The following is a 24,850-nucleotide window of genomic DNA, read 5'->3' as shown; positions in this document are numbered from 1 at the left end:
TTAAGAAGAAGAAAGGAGTCTGATTCTTATTTTCTAAGAATATTTCTTATTTTCTAAGTTTGTTTGTGGAAAAACTAACTTGAAAAAGGGAGTGACTGAAGGGCAGAGACAAAGGATGAACTGCCAGACGCAAAGCCACACAGTCCCTCAGGCACACCCGCAGTTCTCACTCTGATTCCACAGAAAAATAATTCCGCAGAGAAGTTCTCACTTCCCAACTTCACCGGGTCACACCTATCGGCCAGCTTTACTCAGGTTTCCAAAATACTTGAAATCAATTTTCTATCATAAAATACTCCAAGAAACATCGCAGGTGAGGAGGCAATGGGGGAGAAATGAGAAGGTTTTCCTCCACGTCAGAGGCAGAATTCTGGGAGACTAACCATTCCATTTTTTAGGTGAAAGATTTTGGCATCACAGCATTTGACTTGAAAACACAAAATTTCCACATGTGAAAGGCAGTTATTGGTTTTTAAGTGTTCTCTTGGAGACAATTCTTTTCGTTAGATATTAGAGGAGGTAAAATAAGGAGAAAAAGAAAAAACAACTTAAAAACTAAAACCATCTGCAAGTTTTTTGTTTTTTTAAAAGAATTTTTAGGTTTGCGGGAATCCCCTGGTGGTCCAGTGGTTAGGACTCTGGGCTCTCACTGCCTAGGGTCCAGGTTCAATCCCTGGTCAGGGAACTAAGATCCCGCAAGCCACTCGGCCAAAAACTAAATAAATAAAAATAAAATAATTTTAAAAAAAAAGAATTTCTAGGTTGCTGTGACTGGCTGAATAACAATGTGTAGTGGGTTGAAGGGTGGCCCCTAAAAAGATATGTCCATGTCCCAAAACCTGGGAACGTGAGCTTATTGGGAAACAGGATCTTTGCAGCTGTAATTCAGTAAAAGATCTTGAGATAAAATCATGCTGGATTATCTGATGGGTCCTAAACCCACTGAAAAGTGTCCTTGTAAGAGACACACAAAAGAGAGACACAGAGAGAAGAGGAGAATGTTATGTGAAGATGGAGGATGAGATTGGAGCGATGCTGCCACACCTGGAGCCTCCAGATGAAGGAAGAAGCGAGAAAGGATTCTCCCCTTGAACCTCCCAGGGACCACAGCCCTGCACACACGTTGGTTTCAGACTCTGTCCTCCAGAACTGTGGGAGAATAAAATTCTGGGTTTTTTTTTTTTCTAACATCTTTATTGGAGTATAATTGCTTTACAATGGTGTGTTAATTTCTGCTTTATAACAAAGTGAATCAGCTATATGTATACATATATCCCCATATCCCCTCCCTCTTTCATCTCCCTCCCATCCTCCCTATCCCACCCCTCTAGGTGGTCACAAAGCACTGAGCTGATCTCCCTGTGCTATGCAGCTGCTTTCCACTAGCTAGCTATTTTACGTTTGGTAGTGTATATATGTCCATGCCACTCTCTCACTTCGTGCCAGCTTACACTTCCCCCTCCCCGTGTCCTCAAGTCCATTCTCTATGTCTGCATCTTTCTGCCTGTCCTGCCCCTAGGTTCCTCAGAGCCATTTTGGTTTTGGTTTTGTTTTTAGATTCCATATATATGTGTTAGCATACGGTATTTGTTTTTCTCTTTCTGACTTACTTCACTCTGTATGACAGACTCTAGGTCCATCTACCTCACTACAAATAACTCAATTTCCTTTCTTTTTATGGCTGAGTAATATTTCATTGTATACATGTGTCACATGTTCTTTATCCATTCATCTGTCAATGGACACTTAGGTTGCTTCCATGTCCTGGCTATTGTAAATAGAGCTGCAGTGAACACTGTGGTACATGACTCTTTTTGAATTATGGTTTTCTCAGGGTATATGCCCAGTAGTGGGATTGCTGGGTTCTATAGTTTTTGAAGGAACCTCCATACTGTTCTCCATAGTGGCTGTATCAATTTACATTCCCACCAACAGTGCAAGAGGGTTCCCTTTTCTCCACACCCTCTCCAGCATTTACTGTTTGTAGATTTTTTGATGATGGCCATTCTGACTGGTGTGAGGTGATACCTCATTGTAGCTTTGATTTGCATTTCTCTAATGATTAGTGATGTCGAGCATCCTTTCATGTGTTTGTTGGCAATCTCTGTATCTTCTCTGGAGAAATGTCTATTTAAGTCTTCTGCTCATTTTTGGATTGGGTTGTTTGGTTTTTTCTTTTTTTTGATATTGAGTTGCATGAGCTGCTTGTATATTTTGGAGATTAATCCTTTGTCTGTTGCTTTATTTGCAAATATTTTCTCCAATTCTGAGGGTTGTCTTTTCGTCTTGTTTATGCTTTCCTTTGCTGTGCAAAAGATTTGAAGTTTCATTAGGTCCCATTTGTTTATTTTTGTTTTTATTTCCATTTCTCTAGGAGGTGGGTCAAAAAGGATCCTGCTGTGATGTATGTCATAGAGTGTTCTGCCTATGTTTTCCTCTAAGAGTTTGATAGTGTCTGGCCTTACATTTAGGTCTTTAATCCATTTTGAGTTTATTTTTGTGTATGGTGTTACGGAGTGTTCTAATTTCAGTCTTTTACAGGTAGCTGTCCAGTTTTCCCAGCACCACTTATTGAAGAGGCTGTCCTTTCTCCATTGTATATTCTTGCCTCCTTTATCAAAGATAAGGTGACCATATGTGCGTGGGTTTATCTCTGGGCTTTCTATCGTGTTCCATTGATCTATATTTCTGTTTCTGTGCCTGTACCATACTGTCTTGTTTACTGTAGCTTTGTAGTAGAGTCCAAAGTCTGGGAGCCTGATTCCTCCAGCTCCGTTTTTCTTTCTCAAGATTGCTCTGGCCATTGAGGGTCTTTTGTGTTTCCATACAAATTGTGAAAATTTTTGTTCTGGTTCTGTGAAAAATGCCATTCGTAGTTTGATAGGGATTGCACTGAATCTGTAGTTTGCTTTGGGTAGTATAGTCATTTTCACAGTGTTGATTCTTCCAATCCAAGAACATGGTATATCTCTCCATCTGTTTGTATCATCTTTAATTTCTTTCATCAGTGTCTTATAGTTTTCTGCATACAGATATTTTGTCTCCTTAGGTAGGTTTATTCCTAGGTATTTTATTCTTCTTGTTGCAGTGGTAAATGGGAATGTTTCCTTAATTGCTCTTTCAGATTTTTCATCATTAGTGTATAGGAATGCAAGAGATTTCTGTGCATTAATTTTATATCCTGCTACTTTACCAAATTCATTGATTAGCTCTAGTCGTTTTCTGGTAGCATCTTTAGGATTCTCTATGTATAGTATCATGTCATCTGCAAACAGTGACAGCTTTACTTCTTCTTTTCGGATTTGGATTCCTTTTATTTCTTTTTCTTCTCTGATTGCTGTGGCTAAAACTTCCAAAACTATGTTGAATAACAGTGGTGAGAGTAGATAACCTTGTCTTCTTCCTGATCTTAGAGGAAATGGTTTCAGTTTTTCACCATTGAGAATGATGCTGGCTGTGGGTTTGCCATGTACAGTCTTTATTATGTTGAGGTAAGTTCCCTCTATGCCTACTTTCTAGAGAGTTTTTATCATAAATGGGTGTTGAATTTTGTCATAAGCTTTGTCTGAATCTATTGAGATGATCATATGGTTTTTCTCCTTCAATTTGTTAATATGGTGTATCACATTGACTGATTTGCATATATTGAAGAATCCTTGCATTCCTGGAATAAACCCCACTTGATCATGGTGTATGATCCTTTTAATTTGCTGTTGGATTCTGTTTGCTAGTATTTTGTTGAGGATTTTTGCATCTCTGTTCATCAGTGATATTGACCTGTAGTTTTCTTTCTTTGTGACATCTTTGTCTGGTTTTGGTATCAGGGTGATGATGGCCTCGTAGAATGAGTTGGGGAGTGTTCCTCCCTCTGTTATATTTTGGAAGAGTTTGAGAAGGATAAGTGTTCGCTCTTCTCTAAATGTTTGACATAATTTGCCTGTGAAGCCTCCTGGTCCTGGGCTTTTGTTTGTTGGAAGATTTTTAATCACAGTCTCAATTTCAGTGCTTGTGATTGGTCTATTTATATTTTCTATTTCTTCCTGGTTCATTCTTAGAAGGTTGTGCTTTTCTAAGAATTTGTCCATTTCTTCCAGGTTGTCCATTTTACTGGCATATAGTTGCTTGTAGTAATCTCTCATGATCCTTTGTATTTCTGCAGTGTCAGTTGTTACTTCTTTTTCATTTCTAATTCTATTGATTTGAGTCTTCTCCCTTTTTTTCTTGATGAGTCTGGCTAATGGTTTATCAATTCTGTTTATCTTCTCAAAGAACCAGCTTTTAGTTTTATCCAGTTCTGTTTCTTAAGCCACCCAATATATGGTAGTTTGTTATGGCAACCCTAGGAAACTAATACAGGGCCTACCTGAGTGAGCTACTCTCAGTATTAATAAGTGAGAGCAGGGGGCCCAGCAGTGGTGGGCAATGAAGTACCTTGTTGGGGTCTTTCTGTCACAACCCCACTGTGTAACAGCTCTGTGCCCGTGGGCATGTTACCGAATCTCTCCCAGCCTCAGTTTCCTCATACGTAAAGAGGGGCATGGATTAAATGAGATTCAACAAAATAATCCATATAAAACTCTTTGCACAGCACTTGGCATGTGGAAGATATTCAAGACATTAACTCTCATTATTAATATTTGGTAGAACAAAGAGGAAAACTGTTTTTTGGAATTTTTGAGCCTACTCAAAAATGATCCCCACCACCCACCCACGGTAAAATTTGTGAAGCATCTAATCTATCTGTCTAGAAAAATACAGCACAGAGCTTTCTCTGTGTCCTGTGGAGCCATCTGGAAGACACTTCGATGACAGCAAAGAAGATGCCTGATCCCAACCTCAGATGATTCCAAGAGCAGAGCAATGCGCCAAACAGGCCCAAGATGAACACAGATAAGTGTAAACACAGTTTGGTTCCAAAAGTCAGTTCTACAAGTACAGCCAACATGAGATCCGACACAGAGCAAGAGGTAGGCAAGAGAAAGCAGGCATATGGGGATTACCCATCAGCCCATCACAGGCCAAAAGCCCAAGGTGGCTAAGAAAAATAAATCAAGTGTAGGTTCAATTAATGCAAACAGAATATTCAGATCTCATTAGGCTGCGTGCCACCAGACGCCCCCTGCCTGCTCCACATTCTGGTCATTTTCAGAAACACTAAAACCTGGACCGTCCTCTAGCAGAACTAGCATCTGGAGAGTGTCCAGAGGGCAATGACCAGAGTTGTATTCTACATTCTAATGACTTGTTGAAAGATCTGGAAGTGTCAAATGTGGAGAAGACTTAGCAGTTTTAACATGAAGCACATCATGAACACCAATGGCTGGCTATAAACGAGGAGGCAAACAGTGAACGGAAGCTGAGGGAGAAGGATGTTTTATAATCAGAGACGCCCACAAAGAGGCCGTATGGTCCACAGGGAACTCTCCGTTATGGGGAGGTCTTCACATAGCGGTTACGTTTAACATCAAATCTCTCTCCCGACACAGCCCTCTGCAGGTGGGATACTGGGAATAGTTTGCGACCCAGGTGGACAAATGGGCATCACTCTTGCATCCGCAGAGAACGGTGTTATATGGGGCAAGGGAGTTGCAGCAGACGACCGTTTGTTGTTATCTAACACCAGTGTTCCTGGATTCAAAGGACTAAAACAGGATGTGACTAAAAACCAGGGCAGCGTATTTCCCCACCCCCGCACGCCAACCGGCACATTCGTGCTGAAAGAGATAAAAATCAGATTGGGGTTTAAAGGGGAATAAACCCCGTCACCTCTGCTCTTAGCTGAGATACGCTTTGAATGCGTCAAACTCTGGCCTCTGGACTGCCTTTGGCCTCGAAAATATGGAAGGAAAATCCTTGTCCATGGCCGTTAGCAGTGGATAAATTACTTGGACTTTGTTTCTGATTGGGCACACCTTTGCCATCTCTGTGCAGAGCCAAGTCTGCGGGTAGCACTTCTCCGGTGCTGACAGCACAGGGCAAAGTACGCTGCACAGAGAGCTTGTAAGCCATGAACACGCAGAACTAAGCTGCCCCAGAACACGGGAGGAGGTGGGAAAGGTAGACAGGCATTCCATCCTCTCCCAGCTGCTCCACTGTCCTCTAGCAGAACAGATACAGGTATCACATCCAAGTGTAACTGACCAAGACATGTTGGACTTTCATATTCAATGGGCATTATTTTGCCTCTGCCTGGATGAAGCTAAAAATTCCATAGCAAGAAGAATGAAATGAAGGTGGATTTTAAGCCCTACCTACCTGCCCAGGTTCCCCCCAAAAGTCATGTCCACCCAGAACGTGACGTTATTTGGAGAGAGGGTCTTTGCAGATGTAATTAAGTCAGGACGAAGTCATACCAGAGTAGGGTGGGTCCTAAATCCAATGACTGGTGTTCTTGTAAGAAGGCCATGTAAAGATGGAGAGACACATGGGAAAGAGGGCCATGTGAGGACAGAGGCAGAAATCAGAGTGATGCAGCTACAAGCCAGGGACGCCATGGGCTACTAGCAGCCAGCAGAATCCAGAAAGAACCATGAAACAGATTCTTCCTGCAGAGGCTCCAGAAAGAAACAACCCTGCCAATACCTTGATTTCAAACTTCCGGCCTCCTGATGAGAATACATCAGGAGGCCGGAAGTTTGAAAGGCCTCTGTGTGAGAATACATTCTGTTGATTTGAATCACCCAGTTTGTGGCCATTTGCTACTGCAGCCCTAGGAAACTAACGTAGGTTGAAATGATTCTCTCAGAGTAGAAAAAGTATGGAGAGCTGGGGTTCCACAAGTAGCCTAGACAGACAACACTATGGGCCGCAGGCAGGGTGTAGCAGGGAAGAGCTCTCGAAGGAGGGCAGGAAGTCAGGATCCTGAACCCCTAGGTTCTCAACTTCTACAAAGATTCCTCTACGAATGGCAGCAATAGAACATGATGGAGCTTTGCAAGCTCAGGCAAGGGCCCATGTCAGCTTCAACCAGTGCAGACCAAAGCACAGAGGGGTCTTCCCGAATAATCTGCTTCAAGAAGATCCCTGGGACCTCCATTCCATCCCAGATGGTAGGGAAGGACAACCACTTCTGAGTAGAAGGGAATTTCCCATCAACCCCATGGAGATGGGCTCAAAATCCGATTTAAAATCCAAGAAGGCAACATTCCTTGCACAACTGAGCTGATGGAAATAATACTCGTATTCCCTGGAAGAGTTTTCGATGAGACAACATTTAAATACTCTTCAGGGGTGAATCCTTTGGGCATATCCTTCTCATCCACCAACTAGAGAAACCCAAAAGGGAACTGAAGACAAACAAGTCAAGACAAGACACTTAATAACTTACCTTTCTTGGAAGCTAAGCCAGTTTCCTTTACACTGTTCACGTAGAGCCTTCGAACACCATCTTCTTCCACAGAAGAAAGTGAAAAGCCTAGGAAACACAGGGACAGCCAGGTAAGGCTCACACCCTCTGAGTGTTGAGCGAACAATAAGAAGAATCTGCTGTGAACTAGGTATGTTCATTGCTTGGGGTTATAGTTTTTCCTTGTTCGTATTGTTTCACAAAGCAGAAAAAGGTATGTTTAGATCACTCTAAAAGAAGTCACTGTAAAAATTAATATTACCAGGTACATCTATCTTCATACGACCTACCTATCAACTCAAACGGAAGAAAATGATTTTGTTTTACCCTGCTTGCTAATAAATGCCATAGTTTTGCCTTTTTTTTTTTTCCACAGTTCCCTCCATAGCACAAAACAGAAACAATCAGCTTATCTCATCTGGGTCCCCTTGACTTTTTTCAGCAAATCTATGTCCTAGGACATGTCACAACAGAACAACTGTATGCTGTGTGTTCCTCCATATATATTGCTGTGTGGACACTGCTTTAATTAGTAAAATTCTGCAAACAGGGAGAAGTAGCAACAAACTTTAGAAATCCTTCTTCATATTGAAACTGATGGACTGCACATTCTCCTAGTGTCTGATCATAAGATTATCTTATACCTGTCTAGGCTTCCAGAGCTCAAAGCCCATTAGTTAATTAATCTTGGGTTTTGCTACATCCTTTGGAAAATAAGGCAGAACAAGGCCCTGAGGTTCTAAGTGCTCCCAATCCTATGGCTACAAGACTTGGTCACGTCTGTTTCTAGACAGCCTCACGTAAAACTCTTTCTGATCAATCAATGGAATGTCCACAACCAACACCGACTTTCCCTCAGGATAAAATACTTTGGTAGATAATCTTAAAAGGGCAATGGGAATTAATACAATTGTAAAGATATGACACGAATGATTTCAGCTCTGGGAGAAAAATAAGGCTTAGGCAAAGGAAAAAAACAGTGGTTTAAAAAAACAAACAGGCAACTAACGACAAAATAGAATAATTAATTAAAAGACTGGGGCCCAGGGACTCACTGAGACTTCTCAGTTCATGTCATAATGAACACATGTTTTTTTTGTATCATTCACAGGACCAGGAAATAGATACCCGCACGTAGGCAAAACTGCCAGATGCCATCACCCACTAGGGTACCGAAACTCCCTCGGATAGGGAACTATACGAGCCCACCCCCTGAGGACTTTCCAAAGTCTTTATTTTATTCTCTTATTTTAAATTCCATTCTTACAGCAACTTCTAACTTTCAGATTACTCTTCAAGAAGTCCCACTGAAATAAAAATAATTTTAGACACGAGCCACTTAAATGACATTAGCCTTAACACAGGTGCATTTATCTGCATCGCAGCGGAGATTTTCTTTTTCTTTTATCTGTTAGAATAGATAAGAATCAAGGACTACAACAGGGAGAGGATGAAGAGAATTCATTAAAATACAGGCATTTCCTTTCTAAAATGCTACCATTTTATAAAGTTCTGAGACCAAATTTTTTCATTCAAATTTTATTCTATTAAAAATAAAAGGAACACATTGTCAGGAGAGGTGATGTGTTGACAGCCTACTGCAAGTCACCTTAAACCAAAGTCAGTGGAGATGGGTATTCATTTGCTACCTTCCTTCCTTACCACTAAGGATGTCAAGAGTCCCAAGGAGTAGCCTCCATTTCAAGATGCCAATAATTTGCACAATGGAGGGAAGGTGGGGATTATAACCATCTCCTACAGTAACAAATATGTACTCATTTGTATTATTTTTTAGATTCCATATGTAAGTGATATCATACAGTATTCGTCTTTCTCTGTCTGATTTATTTCACTAAAGCTGTGAAATAATATTCTCTGGGCACATCCATATTGCTACCAATGGCAATATTCCATTCTTTTCTTTGGTTGAATAATATTCCACTGTATCCACGTGCAGGCTATTGTAAATAGTGCTGCTATGAACTTTGGGGTGCATGTATCTTTTGGAATTCGTTTTCGTTTTTTCCGGATATATATCCAGGAGTGGGATTGCTGGATCATATGGTAGTTCGGTTTTTAGTTTTTTAAGGACCCTCTATACTGTTTTCCATAGAGGCTGCACTAATTTACATTCCCACCAACGGTGTAGAAAGGTTCCCTTTTCTCCACATCCTTGCCAAAATTTGTTATTTGTAGACTTTTTGATGTCAGCCACCCACGTCAGAATATTTTTTTCTTTTAAATAGGATAGCAACAATCTAATTCCCAGCAGACAAATGTAATGCGGTCCAAATGACTGCCAACAGAAGACAGAGAGAGTTATTCAATATAAACCCAATATATCCGATACCCATCAGAAGGCTTAGAATTACAAAGACCAGGAGGCACTATGAATAGCATATGATCTTGAGAACGAAGGAAGTGATTAAAACTGAGTGAAGAAACGAAGAAGACAGACTCATCTGTTAAATAACCAGAAGTTTCCTCATACTGAAATTCATGACCAAAGAAACATCAGGACAACAAAGTAAACAAAATAGAAGTACTCAGAACCAGGGTCCAGGATACAGTGAAAGGGAGAAAGTGAGAAAAGTGCAGACACCTCTGACATAGAGGGGACGCAAGACCAAAAGTCTAACGGTCTAAGCAGTCCCCAGAGAAGAAGGAATACTCAGTTGCTGAAACGATGCATTCATCCACTTCAAGGCGGCCTAGGGGATCATGCTTAGTCTATTACAAAACTATTTGAACCAACTTCAACAACAAGTCTGAGAGAGTCCTGAGGGCTGAGGTAGAGGGAGGGGCAAGAGAGAGAAATTAGGCAAGTGTTAAATCTTTCCATTTGTTTAGTCACTGGAATTATTAAGTCATAATTTCCTCCCTAAAGCGTTCTACAATAGAAAGCAGCATCTGGTTTATAGTTAGATCTTGTATGTGTGCTGATGTGTGCTAGGAACTTACATATACTGAAATTGATGTATAGAAGCTGCACTAAGGTGCTAATGTCAGAGAGAGGTGGGCTGCATTTAGAATCCTCGGTAGATTCCGAGGTCAGAGACAACCAGGTCTTCTTAGGACTCAGGGACTCTTTAGCTACTTGTGGGAACGCCTTCTGCCAACATCGAACTGGGCACTGAGAATAAATGATTTTACCCAAGGTTATTAGCCATGCATGGTGGCCTTCCAAGGTGAAGTCCAGGAACCACTACAGATAGGCTGCAACTGACAGCGATGTAAGGACAGAAAGCAAGACTGAGCACTGCGAACCTCATCGTCTGACACTGCCACAACCGCTAAGCAAGGGATTTTGTAGTTTACAAAAGCAGGGGTGCTCCAAGACAGATCCAAAATGAAAACAAAACCCCCAAACCCCTGCTTCTTTATGTCAGGTCATGTGAGCAGCACGGCCAACAGTACCCTCTGGGTTGATGTCTGATGCCCTGTAACAGCTTCAGCGTGGAAATCTGAACAGGCTCTGTGAGTACTTCAGCCACTTTAATAAAAAAAAGTATAAAAAATATAGCGGTTCTATGCCCAGTTTCTATTCCTGAGTCCCCAAACCAAACCAAACCCTCTTTTTTTTTCTTTGGCTGCGCTGCACGGCACATGGGACCTTAGTTCCCCAACCAGGGATGGAACCCACGCCCCCTGCAGTGGAAGCGCAGTCTTAACCACTAGACTGCCAGGGAAGTCCCCAAAACCAGTCCACCTTGGCATTGGATTCCAAGAGCTGTGAAATTCAGCCCTCTCTTGCTTCTTGCTACATTTTCCCCTTACGCAAGAGAAAGTAACTAAACCAAAGACAAAAGAGTAAGGGATATGGTACAATTCAGTTTGGAGGACCCAGATGCTCATTTGTAGTACTGCTACCAATTACTGCTTTAATTACTGAGGTCATGCTTCTGCTGCATAATAAGCCTTCAGACACATTGATCCCTTGCCATCAAAAACCGTCCTCTGGCTTTAATGCTGTCTTTAGTTTCAAGGTCAAGAAGTAAACAGCGTGAGGGTGTAACGCAAGTGGCCAGGGGTTGGAAATTCGGTTCTTTTCATTAGGCCAAAGCACTCCAGTGAGTGCTCTGAGAGGTGGACTGGCTGCCTGCGGGAGAGGCTTCGGCAGGAATACTGAAGATGCTGCTGCCCGGTAAAGGGTTTGAAGGCTTTCAAATGTGAAAAAGCCTAATAAGTTAATTCAGAGAGAAATATGCAGTAAGCAAACATGTGCAGTGACCTTTATGTCTTTCCATCAGAACTTCCAGTTCTCCTCTTTTCCAGTACATAGTAGGACTACTCTTCTGCCCACCTACCCATCCTCCCCCTCCAGTCACGTGCTTTGACAAGCGAATTGGGAGTGAGCCGGCACCCAGATCACCACTTTCCCTCTTTCTCCTTTGCCAAGAGACAGACAATGTCCCAGGTGGCAGGTGCCGCAGGCCTGGGTCCTAGAGTGAGGATAACATACAGAAAGGGTCCCAGCCAACCCACAGAGGATGCATGGTGAACAGGAGAAAGAATGTCACTGTTTGGAGCCGCTGGGCTTTGGTGACTGTCATTGCCTCAGCTAACCTCGCCCTCCTGACTGATCTAGCCCTGATATGGCATATGGGTTTCCCTATGTATTTCACTCGAGCACCAACTTCACTACTATCCAAGTCATAAAGTGTAATGCTAAGACGACTAGTCTTAAATCTATGGCAAGGATTACATACTTAACTACACCAGAAGGTAGACCATAGGAAAGCCTTAACATAGCAAGCCTGACGGCTATTCTCTGAAAGGCCTGCTTCTCAGTTTGGATCCTGGCTGGTATCTGGGAACTTGGATTTTGGGAGGGTTCCCAACACCCTAATGTAGCTCATTGTGTCTAAAATCTGTACAAACAATGTGGTTTGTGCTGAACACCTGCTTTCCTCCTGGGAGGCTGGAATTTGGGTCTATGCTGGACAGAGGGTGCCTCCCTGACCAGCCCCTCAATAAAATTTCTGGGCACTGAGTCACTAACAAACTTCCTACCAGACCACAGTTCACACGCATTGTCACAGCTTGTGGCTGGGGGAATTATGGACTTCTGTGTGACTGGGGAGGACTCTGGAAGCTTGTACCTGGTTTCTGCGCTCTTCACCCCACGTGCCTCTCCCTTTTACTGATGCTCTTTTGTATAGTGTTGCTGGAATAAACCGTGGTCATGAATAAGCTGAGTCCAGCGGGTCCTCTTAGTGAACCAAAAAACCCAGAGGTGGTCTTGGGGACCCCAACCCCCACCAAAACAAGTTCCTTTAATGTCATTTGTGAGGGAAAGGAGAATAATACATATATTTGGGGGACAGAGGTGCGAAAGGATAATTTCTTCATTACTAGGGTATATCATAAGATAAAATAATCTCCTCCCAATGGATCCATTTCTTTTCTATGACAGGCGAACCCCGATGATTAAAGTTAAGAAATGTAAAGCTAAAACCTTCGTCATACCCAGGGTAAATATCTTTTCCCCCTTACTTTGGCTGCCCGGCAGAGCACAGAAGCCAGATGGCCTATCTGTTTTAAATAGGCCCCAAAGGCATTTTATGGAATTGTAAATAAGTGCATGTTTACACAGGAATTGTTTTAAAGTGAAGAACACCAAAGATCAAAGAAAAGGAAACATACCATAATTATCACCGGCTGTATCTGACTTCTCAATCTGAATGTTCTGAGTGACTTTTGGACAAATTTCAATTTCTTTGTACAGCTGAAAACGACAAAGAGAAGCCTAATTAAGACTTCATTAAAAATAACTTAGAAATAGTCATCAATTTGTAAATCTATTTTTTCAGAATTTGAAATCCAATTCTCATCACATCCTAGTATCTTTCTTGAACTGACCCCATTAAGACTCAAAGTGGAAACTTATAACTCACATTCCCAGATTTAGCTCTAGTTCCAGTTTCTAAATAATTCCTTGACATCACTCTGTAATGTCTTTTCCCACCCTATTATCTATCACACATCTGAAAAATAATGCTAAGGTAATCGAAAATCTTCAGTACTGGGGAAAAAATTATTAACATCAAGAAGAGGTTATAAAGATCTTGATATGGGATCCGTAGGAAGAGGAGAAATCTCTGTGCTTCCATTCTCTTCTGTTCATATACCATTTTGGCTCAAAAAGTCCACAAGAGTACAAATATGCAGAGAAAAATTATAGCAGTAAAACAGATGACAGATTATATAAATGACAATATTCTCTTTTAGCCATTAGATTATACCAAATTACTGAAAAAACTGAAGTACATAAATCAATCACCTCTCTCAGAAACCCAAGAAAACATGGGAAAAAAAATAAGAGAAACTGGCAGTTCACAGAGAAACTTTATTTCAATTAATTTAATTTATACTTCATGCTTAGATGTCTGGACCTAGCATCATCATGGACAGTAACTTATGAAGGTTTTACCATGTGTTCCTGCCCCTCACATGCTCTCTATGAGACAAATGTGATCCCCATTTTACAAATGACGAGAAAAAGGCTACAGAGAAAGTACTTTCCTAAGGTCAAAAGGCCAGCCTGGGCAGAGCTGGGATTTGAACCCAGGTCTCACTTGCTCCAGCCCTGAAGTTCTCCCCATTACGCTATAATGCCTCCCAGTCTGTTTCCTGGTGGGACTCAGGGGTACCACAGTAAAGGGTACCAAACCTTACTTCTTCAGTAAGTAAGCCAAAGACCACTTCCAAACTTTACGATAGAAATTCCAAAACATATTGACGTGTCAAACGCTCATATAGAACTTAAAATTTGTCATTTAATTTCAAAATGAAAATCTATTTTGAGCCAAAGTCAATAACAGAAAACTGTCCTTTAGCATTAAAGAGAAGTCTCGGTGATTATTTAAACTTGCCCCCGTCTCAGTCATTTGTCCAGAAATAATTTTGTTCAGACAAGTATGAAAAAAGTGCAGGTTTCTTTCTCTTCACTTTCTTAGGGCAGTTGACAGGTGGGAGAAGTGAGCAGAATGTTTAGGATTCAGGAGTCTGGAAAACGGTCTGCTGTAATACTAGAAAGCCAAGGGGTGGGGCAGGGGCTGGGAACATTGACCCAACGGCCTAGATCCTCTAGAACTCCCTAATCTAATGCAACTTCCACCAAATGCGTAACTTCATGTTGAGGGCATAACTTTATGTGGTTTTCTTTCTATACTTCAGAAAAAGTTTCAAACCAATGCATTCTGAAGTTAGAGGAAGTCAGTTCTATTAGATCTACTGATCTTTAGTTCAGAAAATTAGTCACCAAAACTATACATACCAAATATAATCAATTTCATGATTATTTTGTAATGTCATGGAATGCTCAATAAAATGTTGTGAGATGTATTCACTTCGACTTATTTTGAACCTTAGTTTTTTCAATTTCCTTGAGAGCCAAACTCTCCCCCTAGGTGGCAGTATATCACCGTTTGTTCTAATCATCTCTGGAAAATTCCAAATGGTTGTCCATAGATCCCGTGGGAATTTAGCTTTGTAAATAAGCTTTGCTATTTGTTTATAATATTACCTCCTCTCTTCTTTGTAATTGGGGTGAAAGTCTTTGTGTTTTTTACCAGTTTCAGACAATAACTTAGTATAATATAGACAGGGCCCTTGACCACTGTCCTTAGGCTGGCTGGACTAAAATTGGGTTTGGTAAAAATCTCTAAAACCTGTAAAATTTCAAGAAGGAGCTGCACTTTAAAATATATTTTCGATGCAGTCATAATATCTGAAACCAGAAATTTCGTAGCTTTAAATGTATCTTTAGCAAAGAAGTATCACACACATTCCATTTACTTATTAAATTTATTTATGGCTGTGTTGGGTCTTCATTGCTGCACGCAGGCTTTCTCTAGTTGCGGCGAGAGGGGGCCACTCTTTGCTGCGGTGTGCGGGCTTCTTGTTGCGGTGGCTTCCCCTGTTGCAGAGCAGGGGCTCTAGGTGCGTGGGGGGCTCAGTAGTCGTGGCTCACGGGCTCTAGAGCACAGGCTCAGTAGTTGTGGTGCCCGGGCTTAGTTGCTCCGCAGCATGTGGGATCTTTCCCGGACCAGGGCTCGAACCCGTGTCCCCTGCATTGGCAGGTGGATTCTTAACCACTGCGCCACCAGGGAAGACCCCTTTATTTTTATTAAATCAGTGATGCTGCATGTTTTCCCTCTTTTCAAAAAGCAGATTAAACACCATCAGACGTTAAGAAACAATCTGATTACCCTGGCGCTTGAATTATCACGAAATCACATGCATTTCCTACCAGGTCTCCTTGGCGTGCCTGGTCCAAGCGACCATCACCCATGGCCTGAACAACAGCTCACTAGCCTCCTGCCTGCTCTCCCAGCTCTTTCCCTAAGGCCCTAAGGTTCATGGGCCACACAGTAGCCACAGCGAGCCTATTAAGACAGGAGTCAAATAATGCCCTTCCTCTCTGGGGATTTCCCTTCTCACCTGGGCCCTACAAGCCCTCCTGGTCACTCTTCTGCATCCTCCCTCCTTGTGCATCCAAACCCCTCCCCACCCCGCCTTCCCTCTCCCTACCACTCCCTCACTTACCCTCCTCACTGATCCTCCTCAAACGTGAGTAAACTACCTCTACTATCACCCCCCTCCCCTTGCCAGGCCTTACCCAGCTTTGTTTCCTGAGCCTAGAACACTTTCCTCCAAAATCCCTCTATGACTCACCTTCTCACCTCACTCACCACGCTATTCAAACATCACACCTAGAGGAGCAGCGCAATCGCTTTTAGATGTCTATCTTTCTCTATCTGTTTGTCCTAACTTTTTCTTTCCCTGCTCTTGACATCCCGGGAAATATTACACATTTACTTGTCTTTGTTAAAAATATTTACATGTTTTTATATCTGTATCCACAAACTGGAATGTATTTTCCATGAAGAGTAGAGATTTTTCTGTGTATCTCAGTGCCTAGAACAGCTAGCATGGTGCCAGGAACACAATAAACACTAAATAAATATTTGCGGGATGAATGAATGAATGAATCAATCAGTGTTTCTGCAAACTCTTTATTCCCACCTGTCACTTTAAGAAAAACATATTTAATATGGGTTTTCAAAAAACCCAGTGCCTCCATATTCATTATCATTCTACAGATTGGACCCAATAACCAACTGATCATGAAAAAGTAGCCAAACGGGTATTACTTATATTAGCAAAGCAGATAAGTAGAAAACTAACTATTCATGGTCTTTCATAAGCAAAAGAATCCCCAGCCCCACCAAATAAATGCACCAGACCCTCCAAAAAGATCCTTAAAATGTAGTACACACTTTTGCTAGTAACTATTGACCTTACTACTCAAGAATACTTGACAAAACAGTAGCAGAGAATAAAATATTTTGGGACAGTCATCTATGAAGGAGTCATTTTTCAGGACAGGACTTCGAACATGTGTGAGCTTCCCTAGTCCATCAAAAATAAAATGGAGGGGCTTCCCTGGTGGCGCAGTGGTTGAGAGTCCGCCTGCCGATGCGGGGGACACGGGTTCATGCCCCGGTCCGGGAGGATCCCACATGCCGCGGAGCGGCTGGGCCCGTGAGCCATGGCAGCTGAGCCTGCGCGTCCGGAGCCCGTGCTCCGCAACAGGAGAGGCCACAACAGTGAGAGGCACGCATACTGCAAAAAAAAAATAAATTAAAAATAAAATAAAATAAAATAAAATGGGGGTGGGTTATGGAAACCAATTAGCCATAAGTGGCCCGATACTTGTTCAGTAAGGGACAATAAATCCAATATCTGTAAAATCTCAAAAGGCATCCAAGAACACTGTGTGTTCAGAAACCCCCTGCCCTGGAATGACATTTCATACCAGCTTAATGGCCAAAAGCACGGATTGGAAACCATGGACGTATGGATAGAATTCAAGGGGTCTGTGAACTGGGATAGTGAAAAAGCCTGAAATTTTTATATTCCCTAACCTGTAACTGAGACTTAGCATTTCCTTCAATTATAAATGAATGGAGGCAACAAACACGGCAATACGAGCAATGCCTGCGACCTTGTCAGAAACAGAAATCACAGTATTTTTATACCATATTCTAGTTGCTGCCAGGATCTCAAAATACCAGTTATGCTCATCACTACTTCAAAACAGTGGCAGGTGTTAGACCTATGCTGGGTCTTGTTATTTAATGAGCTAATAAGTAAGCACGTATATTATCTATAATTTTAAAAATAGTTTTGATGACTATTTCAACACAATTAGGCCATAGGTAATCCTATGTATTCTATATATTTCATGCAATTGAAAACATTATTCTGATATGGGACCTAGAGGCTTTACCAGGCTGCCAAAGATATCCTAAGAACAAAAGAGTTTAAAATCTTGGTAAAGACAGAGGTGCCCGTGAGCAATACTCACTCACAACCTGAACAGTAAAGTGAGTACTGTTTACTTCCTCAGGAATCTCAGAGCTGGAGACCTTCTGTAACAGGGCAAGAAAGAATACCATAATCTCTCTGTATTTTGGATTCTTTTTTTAAATAATTGTAATTATAATATATATATATAGCAGTGTAGATACAGAGTAAGTGTGGCACACCTTAGTCTCCTATACTGGATGAGACCGCAAAATGGCCAAAACTTAAAAATAATAAAAGAGTCAATATAATTTCATAAGGTATGTCTTAAGCATGTACTGTGTGTAAGATATGAAGGACATGGAAGTTGCTTAGGCATGACCCCTGTCATTTACGACACAAAAGATTCATTAACTCTGAAATGCAAAATATATGACCTAATAGCTGTTCCAGTGTTACCAGCAAAGCACTTTCCTTTCTTAAGTAAGAAAAAGGGCTTTCTCTCCTCTACTCACGGAGCACAGAGTCAGGGCTTTCCCCATGTCAGAGAAAAAAATAAATCAGCCACTGTTAAAAGTACCCTCCTCTGTGTTAAACTTAGTGATTTAAGTGATGGTTGAAAATGGTTATTTCGTTCTTCTATTTCGTGACATGATAAGAGTGTTATAAAAGCACACCCTCTCTTATATTTCATTAAAAACACTTAGAGGGACATGAGGGAAGTTTTTAAGATGACAGAAATGTTCTAAATCAGAGGTCCCCAACCCCCGGGCCACGGAACAGGAGCGGTCCATGGCCTGTTAGGAACCGGGCCACACAGCAGGAGGTGAACAGCAGGCGAGCAAGCAAAGCTTCATCTGTATTTAGAGCCGCTCCCCATCACTCGCATTACCGCCTGAACTCTGCCTCCTGTCAGGTCCGCGGTGGCATTAGATCCTCATAGGAGCGTGAACCCTACTGTGAATTGCACATGCGAGGGGTCTAGGTTGTGCGCTCCTTATGAGAATGTAGTGCCTGATGATCTGAGGTGGAGCCGAGGTGGTGATGCTAGCACTGGGGAGCGGCTGCAAATACAGATTATCATTAGCAGAGAGGTTTGACTGCACAGAGACCATAATAAATCAATTGCTTGCAGACTCATATCAAAACCCTATCAGTGACTGACAAGTGACAATTAAGCTGCATCTTACGGAGTAGACTAGACATAAGCAACACACTTCAGGTGTCACTGTCTCCCATCACCCCCAGATAGGACCATCTAGTTGCAGGAAAACAAGTTCAGGGCTCCCACTGATGCTGCATTATGGTGAGTTGTATAATTATTTCATTATATACTACAATGTAATAATAATAAAGTGCACAATAAATGTAATGCGCTTGAATCATCCCCAAACCACCCCCCACCCCCCGGTCTGTGGAAAAACTGTCTTCCACGAAACAATTGTCCCTGGTGCCAAAAAGGTTGGGGACCGCAGTTCTAAATTATGACTGTAATGCTGGAAACACCACTGTCTGTATACATTTGCCAAAACTCATGAAATTGTGTGCTCAAAATTGATGCTTTATTGCAGAGAAAGTAAACCTCAAAAAAAAATTGATTAGAAACAAAATTCCCTACTAAATATACTAAATTTTAAATCACGCTTCCCCTTTTCAAAAAGAGACTATTCGGGTTTCAATTTTCAGTTCTGTTTTCTGTGGTGAAAGCCTGTCTGAAGTCATACTGTTATCATTCACAGATCCATGGCAAGAAGCTCGGTGGCCCCCAGAGGAATGACTAAGTGCAGAGAAAGAAGAACAAACTCCAAGAGAGGGGGCCTTGCTCCCAAAATGTTTCTTTCCTGGAACTGAAAAAAGCACCCTTTGGCTAACAAAAAAGGAACTTGTCATTATTTTGCCATGTTACCATGACAACCATTTATTGAGCATCTACTATGTGAACCGTTATCTCTAATCTTTGCGAAATCCTAGAAAGTATTATCACCTCATTTTTTTTTTTTTTGCCAAGACCACATAATTAGTAAGCAACAGAGTCAATATAAAAATCCAGATACAGTTCAGAACCCAAGTCCCATAATGAAACTCAAACCCACATAAGTGTGCCCAAGAATCTCTATAATAAATACAATTCCAAAAGGCCAGGACACATAATTAGATGGCAGCTTTTTCACCCAACAGGATTTGACCCATCAATTTCAACATGCAGGGAGAAGTCATACAAAATTGGAGTTAGTACTTTTTATATGACAACAGCCAGCTCACCTTTGAGTCACCCATTTAAAACATAAGACTGTCAAAGCTACAAGGAAAGCTAGGCATAATAACTAAAATTCTATCTGAGAGTCAGTTCTGGATTTCACTTTTTCATGATAGCACAGCATTGTTCCCTGCATAAACTAAGGTGGCATTTTCACTCTGCAAAAATATTATGATATGTAAGGCCATCTCCACAAACTTAAGAGCGCTGAATGAGGCTCATTTATTTTAGAATTTGTTCCACTCCACCAACCACAATTAGCATGAGCACACATATAATTTAAAAATAATCTCCTACAGAATGTACTTGGACAACAGACATAAACATTACCAGCTCATAAATGTCCTCCTCGGGCTTTGGCACGTAGTGTTGCATTTTGTTTTCTATTAGAAATTTCAGGCGCAGGTAATGAGCAGAATGATCCAGTCTATGTGCCTGGGACCAAAACAAAAAAAAAAGGAGAAGAGAAAATGTCTTTTCAATAGTAAATGGACATAATTAGTTTTCCACTGATGTACTGTCATCTATTCCTGAGAATAATGGTGATTTGCTACTGAAGGGAGGTGTAAAATTTCTATACTTCTTAAAAGGTTTACACCCAAAACCAAACTTTAATTTTCATTGAATATATTAATAATATCCCACGGGTATCTTATGATCAATGGAAACAAAAAAGTCACATCTTCACTTCTGCTTATCTCATCCATTATGCTCTTTAACACTGGGTTTGCAAGAAAACCTATCAGACCCAAAAGGCCTTTAAACATAATTTCCAACATACAAAGGTGATTGGAGAAGAAAAGTGACAAGAAAGGCAAGGAAGGATTTACAGTGACAGAAGAAATCTGTGCCCAGGCAAACTTATTTTTTTAACCACATGGGGACACTGGGACAGTTGTTCACAGTTCATTTGCAAGTGAGTTGGTGTATAGACAAGGCATTTGGATTTCAGTCTTATTTATATACACCCCGAGTGAGACTCCCTCCGGGGGCAGCGAAGACAGGCATGTGTCCAACTTTGGAAACACAATGAATGACTTGCCCAAAGAAAACAATTCTGAAGCAGTTAAGGATTGAAATTTCCAGGCCTTCTCCACTGCTCAGGATGGGTCAAATGACTTTTTTCTATCTAGAAAGTCATTCGTGAATTAACTTTGTGGAAAAGGCAACAGTGGAAACATGGTTTTATAACTAACATCCTCAATTCACATTCAAGAAGATGCAGAGGAAAAAAGAAAAAAATGCTCTTCAAAAGTTACATGCAAGTTACATGAAAATGTATTGCTAGAGAGAAAATGTTTCCATCAAGTCTTTTTTTAAAGCATCCTTATCTTTTAGAGATTTATCCTGAAGTACTAGTAAAGATATGATGTCTGGAATCTGCTTCCAAAATCATTCAGAGCAGGGGGTGGGAGTGAGTTAGTAAATGGAGAAACATAATTTGATATTATAGAACCTTGGTGATGGTAACACGGAAGTTTATTACATTATTGCCTACTCTTCGTAAATTTGAAATTTTTCATCAATATAAAATCTCTTCACACCAAAAGCTCAACTGATGCGAATTATTTCAAAATAAGTGAAGTTAATTTTTCACTGGTTTAATGCTCTTTCTGTTTACCTTCTTCCCCCCGGCCCCAAATTTTAAAGCCAAGCTAAGAACATTCTAATAATTATTCCAATAATAGTCATTCAATTACACCTAACAAATTCTGAAGTGTGCCAGATACCGCGTGAAGCAGTCTTCAGGAGTGTGGGAAGGGGCCTGCAGAACATGGGAGTTGGCGACAGTGATGACTTTGCCTCGTAATTAAACACACATGCAAGACAGGGATCCTGCACTAGAGAAAAGCAGGGTTATGGAAAGTAGAAGTGAGTTTGTTCTAAACGCCTAGCAGAATGATAAAGAAGTTTTCTATGGTGATTCTCGGGAACCTCCAACGTGTATCCTTTTCTGAGTAACGTGATAGTCTGAAGCCCACCGTCCGAACACAGGCACCACTGAGGCAGCACCTTCCTTGCACCTGGCTTTCGGGTTTCCGCTGTCGGTACTGAAAATCAAACGCTCAGTGTCTGCCAGACCCAGATCATTGATGTCAAATAACCAGGGTGGATGGGTAAGCCAGGGAAGCAAAAGCAGGGAAGTTTCAAAGTGTGCTACCTACTGCTTGTCAAAGAGCCGCTGAGACAAACAACAAATTAATAATGCTCAGGGCGCTACGATAAGCAAGAAAAGTTTCCCTCACAGAGATAAAAGCTGCAAATGCTTCCCACTGACCTAGATCCCCACTGAAATCTTTAATTAGAAGCAAAATATTTTGGTTCACCGTCTGTTTCCAACTGAGGTGGGAGGGAAAGAGAAATGAAACTTCATGGCGTCTTGGTCAACAGGAACAAATCCACCCGGAAACTTTATCGTCATCATTAATCAACACTTTGTAGACACTCCCAATGGGGCTGCCACTTAGACAGTCTTCTGGAAACCAGACCATAATAGCCACCTCACCTAAGAAGCTTCGGGCTCCCGAAACCTCAGTGTGAAAGAGAGATGTTTGGTGCCACGTCTTAAGGTGGTCCTGATGGAGACATCATTCCTTAAATGCTACCACGCTGAAAACATTTATACAGACACACAGAGAACGCCAAATAACGGCCGACACCTTGAAGTATTTAACAAAGCAAAGAGAACAGAGCAACAGGAATAAGGGTGGCTCTGGCCGTCTTCCCCTCCACCACCGTATTTTTCAAACTTCCTTAAGTTACAATAATGTCTTGATAACTTCGAAAAATAAAAATGAGCACATGTAACCAACATAACAATTATAATGATCTTATTTGTAACCCAAGAGCCCGTGGTTTGGTCAGTAAATAGTTACCTTAAAAATGGGACTTTGGATCAACATACCCATGTGTCTTATCATTTTGGTAAATGTTTCTCAATTATGAGCCCCCATTAGTCGTGGCTGGTCTAACATAAAGGGAAAATCGTAATGAATTAACTAAATCAGATCATCAGAACTCTCAAGAATTTCATGCTCCTCCAATATTTATAAGTCAGTATCAAGGCAGGTTTAACAACTTACCATGTTCACAATACATCTATGTGCAAGAAAAAATTCCAAATATTAATGAATATTTTAAGATAGTAATTCTAACGATTTGGCCTGCTTTACACTTGTAAAATGTTCAATTACAACGTAAGAGAAATTCAGCTGGGAAAACAACTTCAATGGTCCAAATTTGTTTTCCAGTGTTCATTAAGTTACGTAGAAAGCATTTGATTCATTTTGAGACAATGCAGTCCCAAATCATACCATAAGACAAATATTATTTGTTTAGTTGGCATGTTTTAAAAATTTTTCATCTTCCTATGACTCCTTCAAAGGATGAAACAACAAAACATAATGTAGGTCTTTTCAACAAATAGTTTGAGTCCATTAAAACAGAGAATAACACGATCTTGAAATCCACCAATGTTTTGTTCTTCCATGTCTCCTCATATTCTTCCATTTCAATCAAACTTCTTCAGGAAACATAAACGCATGCAGTTAGGACATCCAGAGATCCACACGTGCACGCACGCACACACACACACATGCACACACACACACACACACACACAAAGTGCTACTGCAGAATTTCCAAAGAGACTTATCCTCCCCTTCGAGGTGATTTTTATTGTTTTTAATGTCCATGGTTATTAGAATATCCAAGGCCACAGGTCTACAGAGTGAAGCCATGAAATAAATACCAATGGTCACACGTGAATAATAACAAGTATGAATAAATGAATTTCTTTGCAATTATTTTAGTAATTGCAATGATCAGAACATGTCCACAACCCATAGGCTAACACGGTTACCTACTACATTTAGCAACTATCACTTTCATAACACTCATAACATGAATTGCACATGAAATGTAGATCTTGAAACAGTTACTGTACCAGAACTTGACTGGTGCTCGGATGGCAGATGACAAACTGATGTGAAATGATGTGGATCAGACAGAATAGGAAAGAGAATGGCTGAATGCAAGAGACAGAAGAAAAAGATTGATTATTAAATATTAGAGAAAGCACCCATCACCAAAGTTGAGAACGACAATAAAGAAATAAAAGACAGACATTCTGACAATCACCGTTGTTTTCAGTCCCTCCTCCAAGAGAAAAAAAAAATCACTCAACATTAATCAGATCATTAATAACATGTGGCACTGTTTTCCCCATTATCTCTTTCCCTCTGAAGAATAAAATCGGCTCCACTAATTACAATGAAGTGTTTTCCGAAGCAGCAAGCTTTAGAAGGTGCCTGGCTCCAAGCACACTATATAATTTAGCCTACACAGGTGCTTTTCTGGAGACCATCAGTTTCTTAAAGTGCACACAAAATTTTTCTGTTTTTAAACTCAAGAGATGTAAGCTTGTTCCACACCTTATTTTTTTCTATGTTTTGGGGGAAAAAACCTGAGGATTCAGGAAAAACTGAGTGGGATGACCTTCTCTTGTTAGAGAAAGGCATGTGTGTCGTAATGATGCCATTAAAAACCCTGTCAAGTGACAGAAATAAACCCTTTATAGGGGAACTGGTCTAACTCATTATCTAAAGATGGTCTCTAAGTTGCCACGACAGTATTATTCCTCCCTGATTCCCTTAGTTTCTATCTAAGCAAAAGCTTGAGAAGTACCTAAAATCACTCTTTTCCCCAGTCACTGTTCAATTTTCCACCAATCAATGTTTATTGCTGAACTCTGACCTACCCTCTGATATCTGATGGAGTCTAAAGCCAATGTACACAGGAGGCTCCAAAGCAATGCAACTCCTTGGAAGGACCCTCCAGAGTTTGGCTTATACAAAAAGCCCAGAGTCCTACTTCTGACACCTTCAGCTGCAGTTCTGAGAATACTTCCCACAGCTCTGCAGAATATTAATGGG

The 24,850-nt window shown here is 41.0% G+C and overlaps 1 protein-coding gene across 5 annotated transcripts in view; it reads right to left on the bottom strand.

Moving 5' to 3' along the window:
* Positions 1–24,850, bottom strand: part of TIAM1 (TIAM Rac1 associated GEF 1) — a 407,413-nt gene that overhangs the window by 59,123 nt on the left and 323,440 nt on the right. For all 5 annotated transcript variants that reach the window (XM_027101391.1, XM_027101428.1, XM_027101400.1 and 2 more), the window contains 3 exons: positions 20,247–20,351; positions 12,992–13,073; positions 7,328–7,414 (listed from right to left, as the gene is read on the bottom strand). In XM_027101391.1, the coding sequence (XP_026957192.1) occupies positions 7,328–7,414; positions 12,992–13,073; positions 20,247–20,351 (274 nt within the window). The remainder of the gene's footprint in view (positions 1–7,327; positions 7,415–12,991; positions 13,074–20,246; positions 20,352–24,850) is intronic.

This window comes from Aethalodelphis obliquidens, unplaced genomic scaffold (genome assembly GCF_003676395.1).
Source record: "Aethalodelphis obliquidens isolate GAN/ISIS:26980383/991018 unplaced genomic scaffold, ASM367639v1 scaffold1, whole genome shotgun sequence".
In the NCBI taxonomy this organism is placed as follows: domain Eukaryota; kingdom Metazoa; phylum Chordata; class Mammalia; order Artiodactyla; family Delphinidae; genus Aethalodelphis; species Aethalodelphis obliquidens.
The sequence above is the reverse complement of the archived record's forward strand: the minus strand, read 5'-3'. Positions and strand labels throughout refer to the sequence as shown.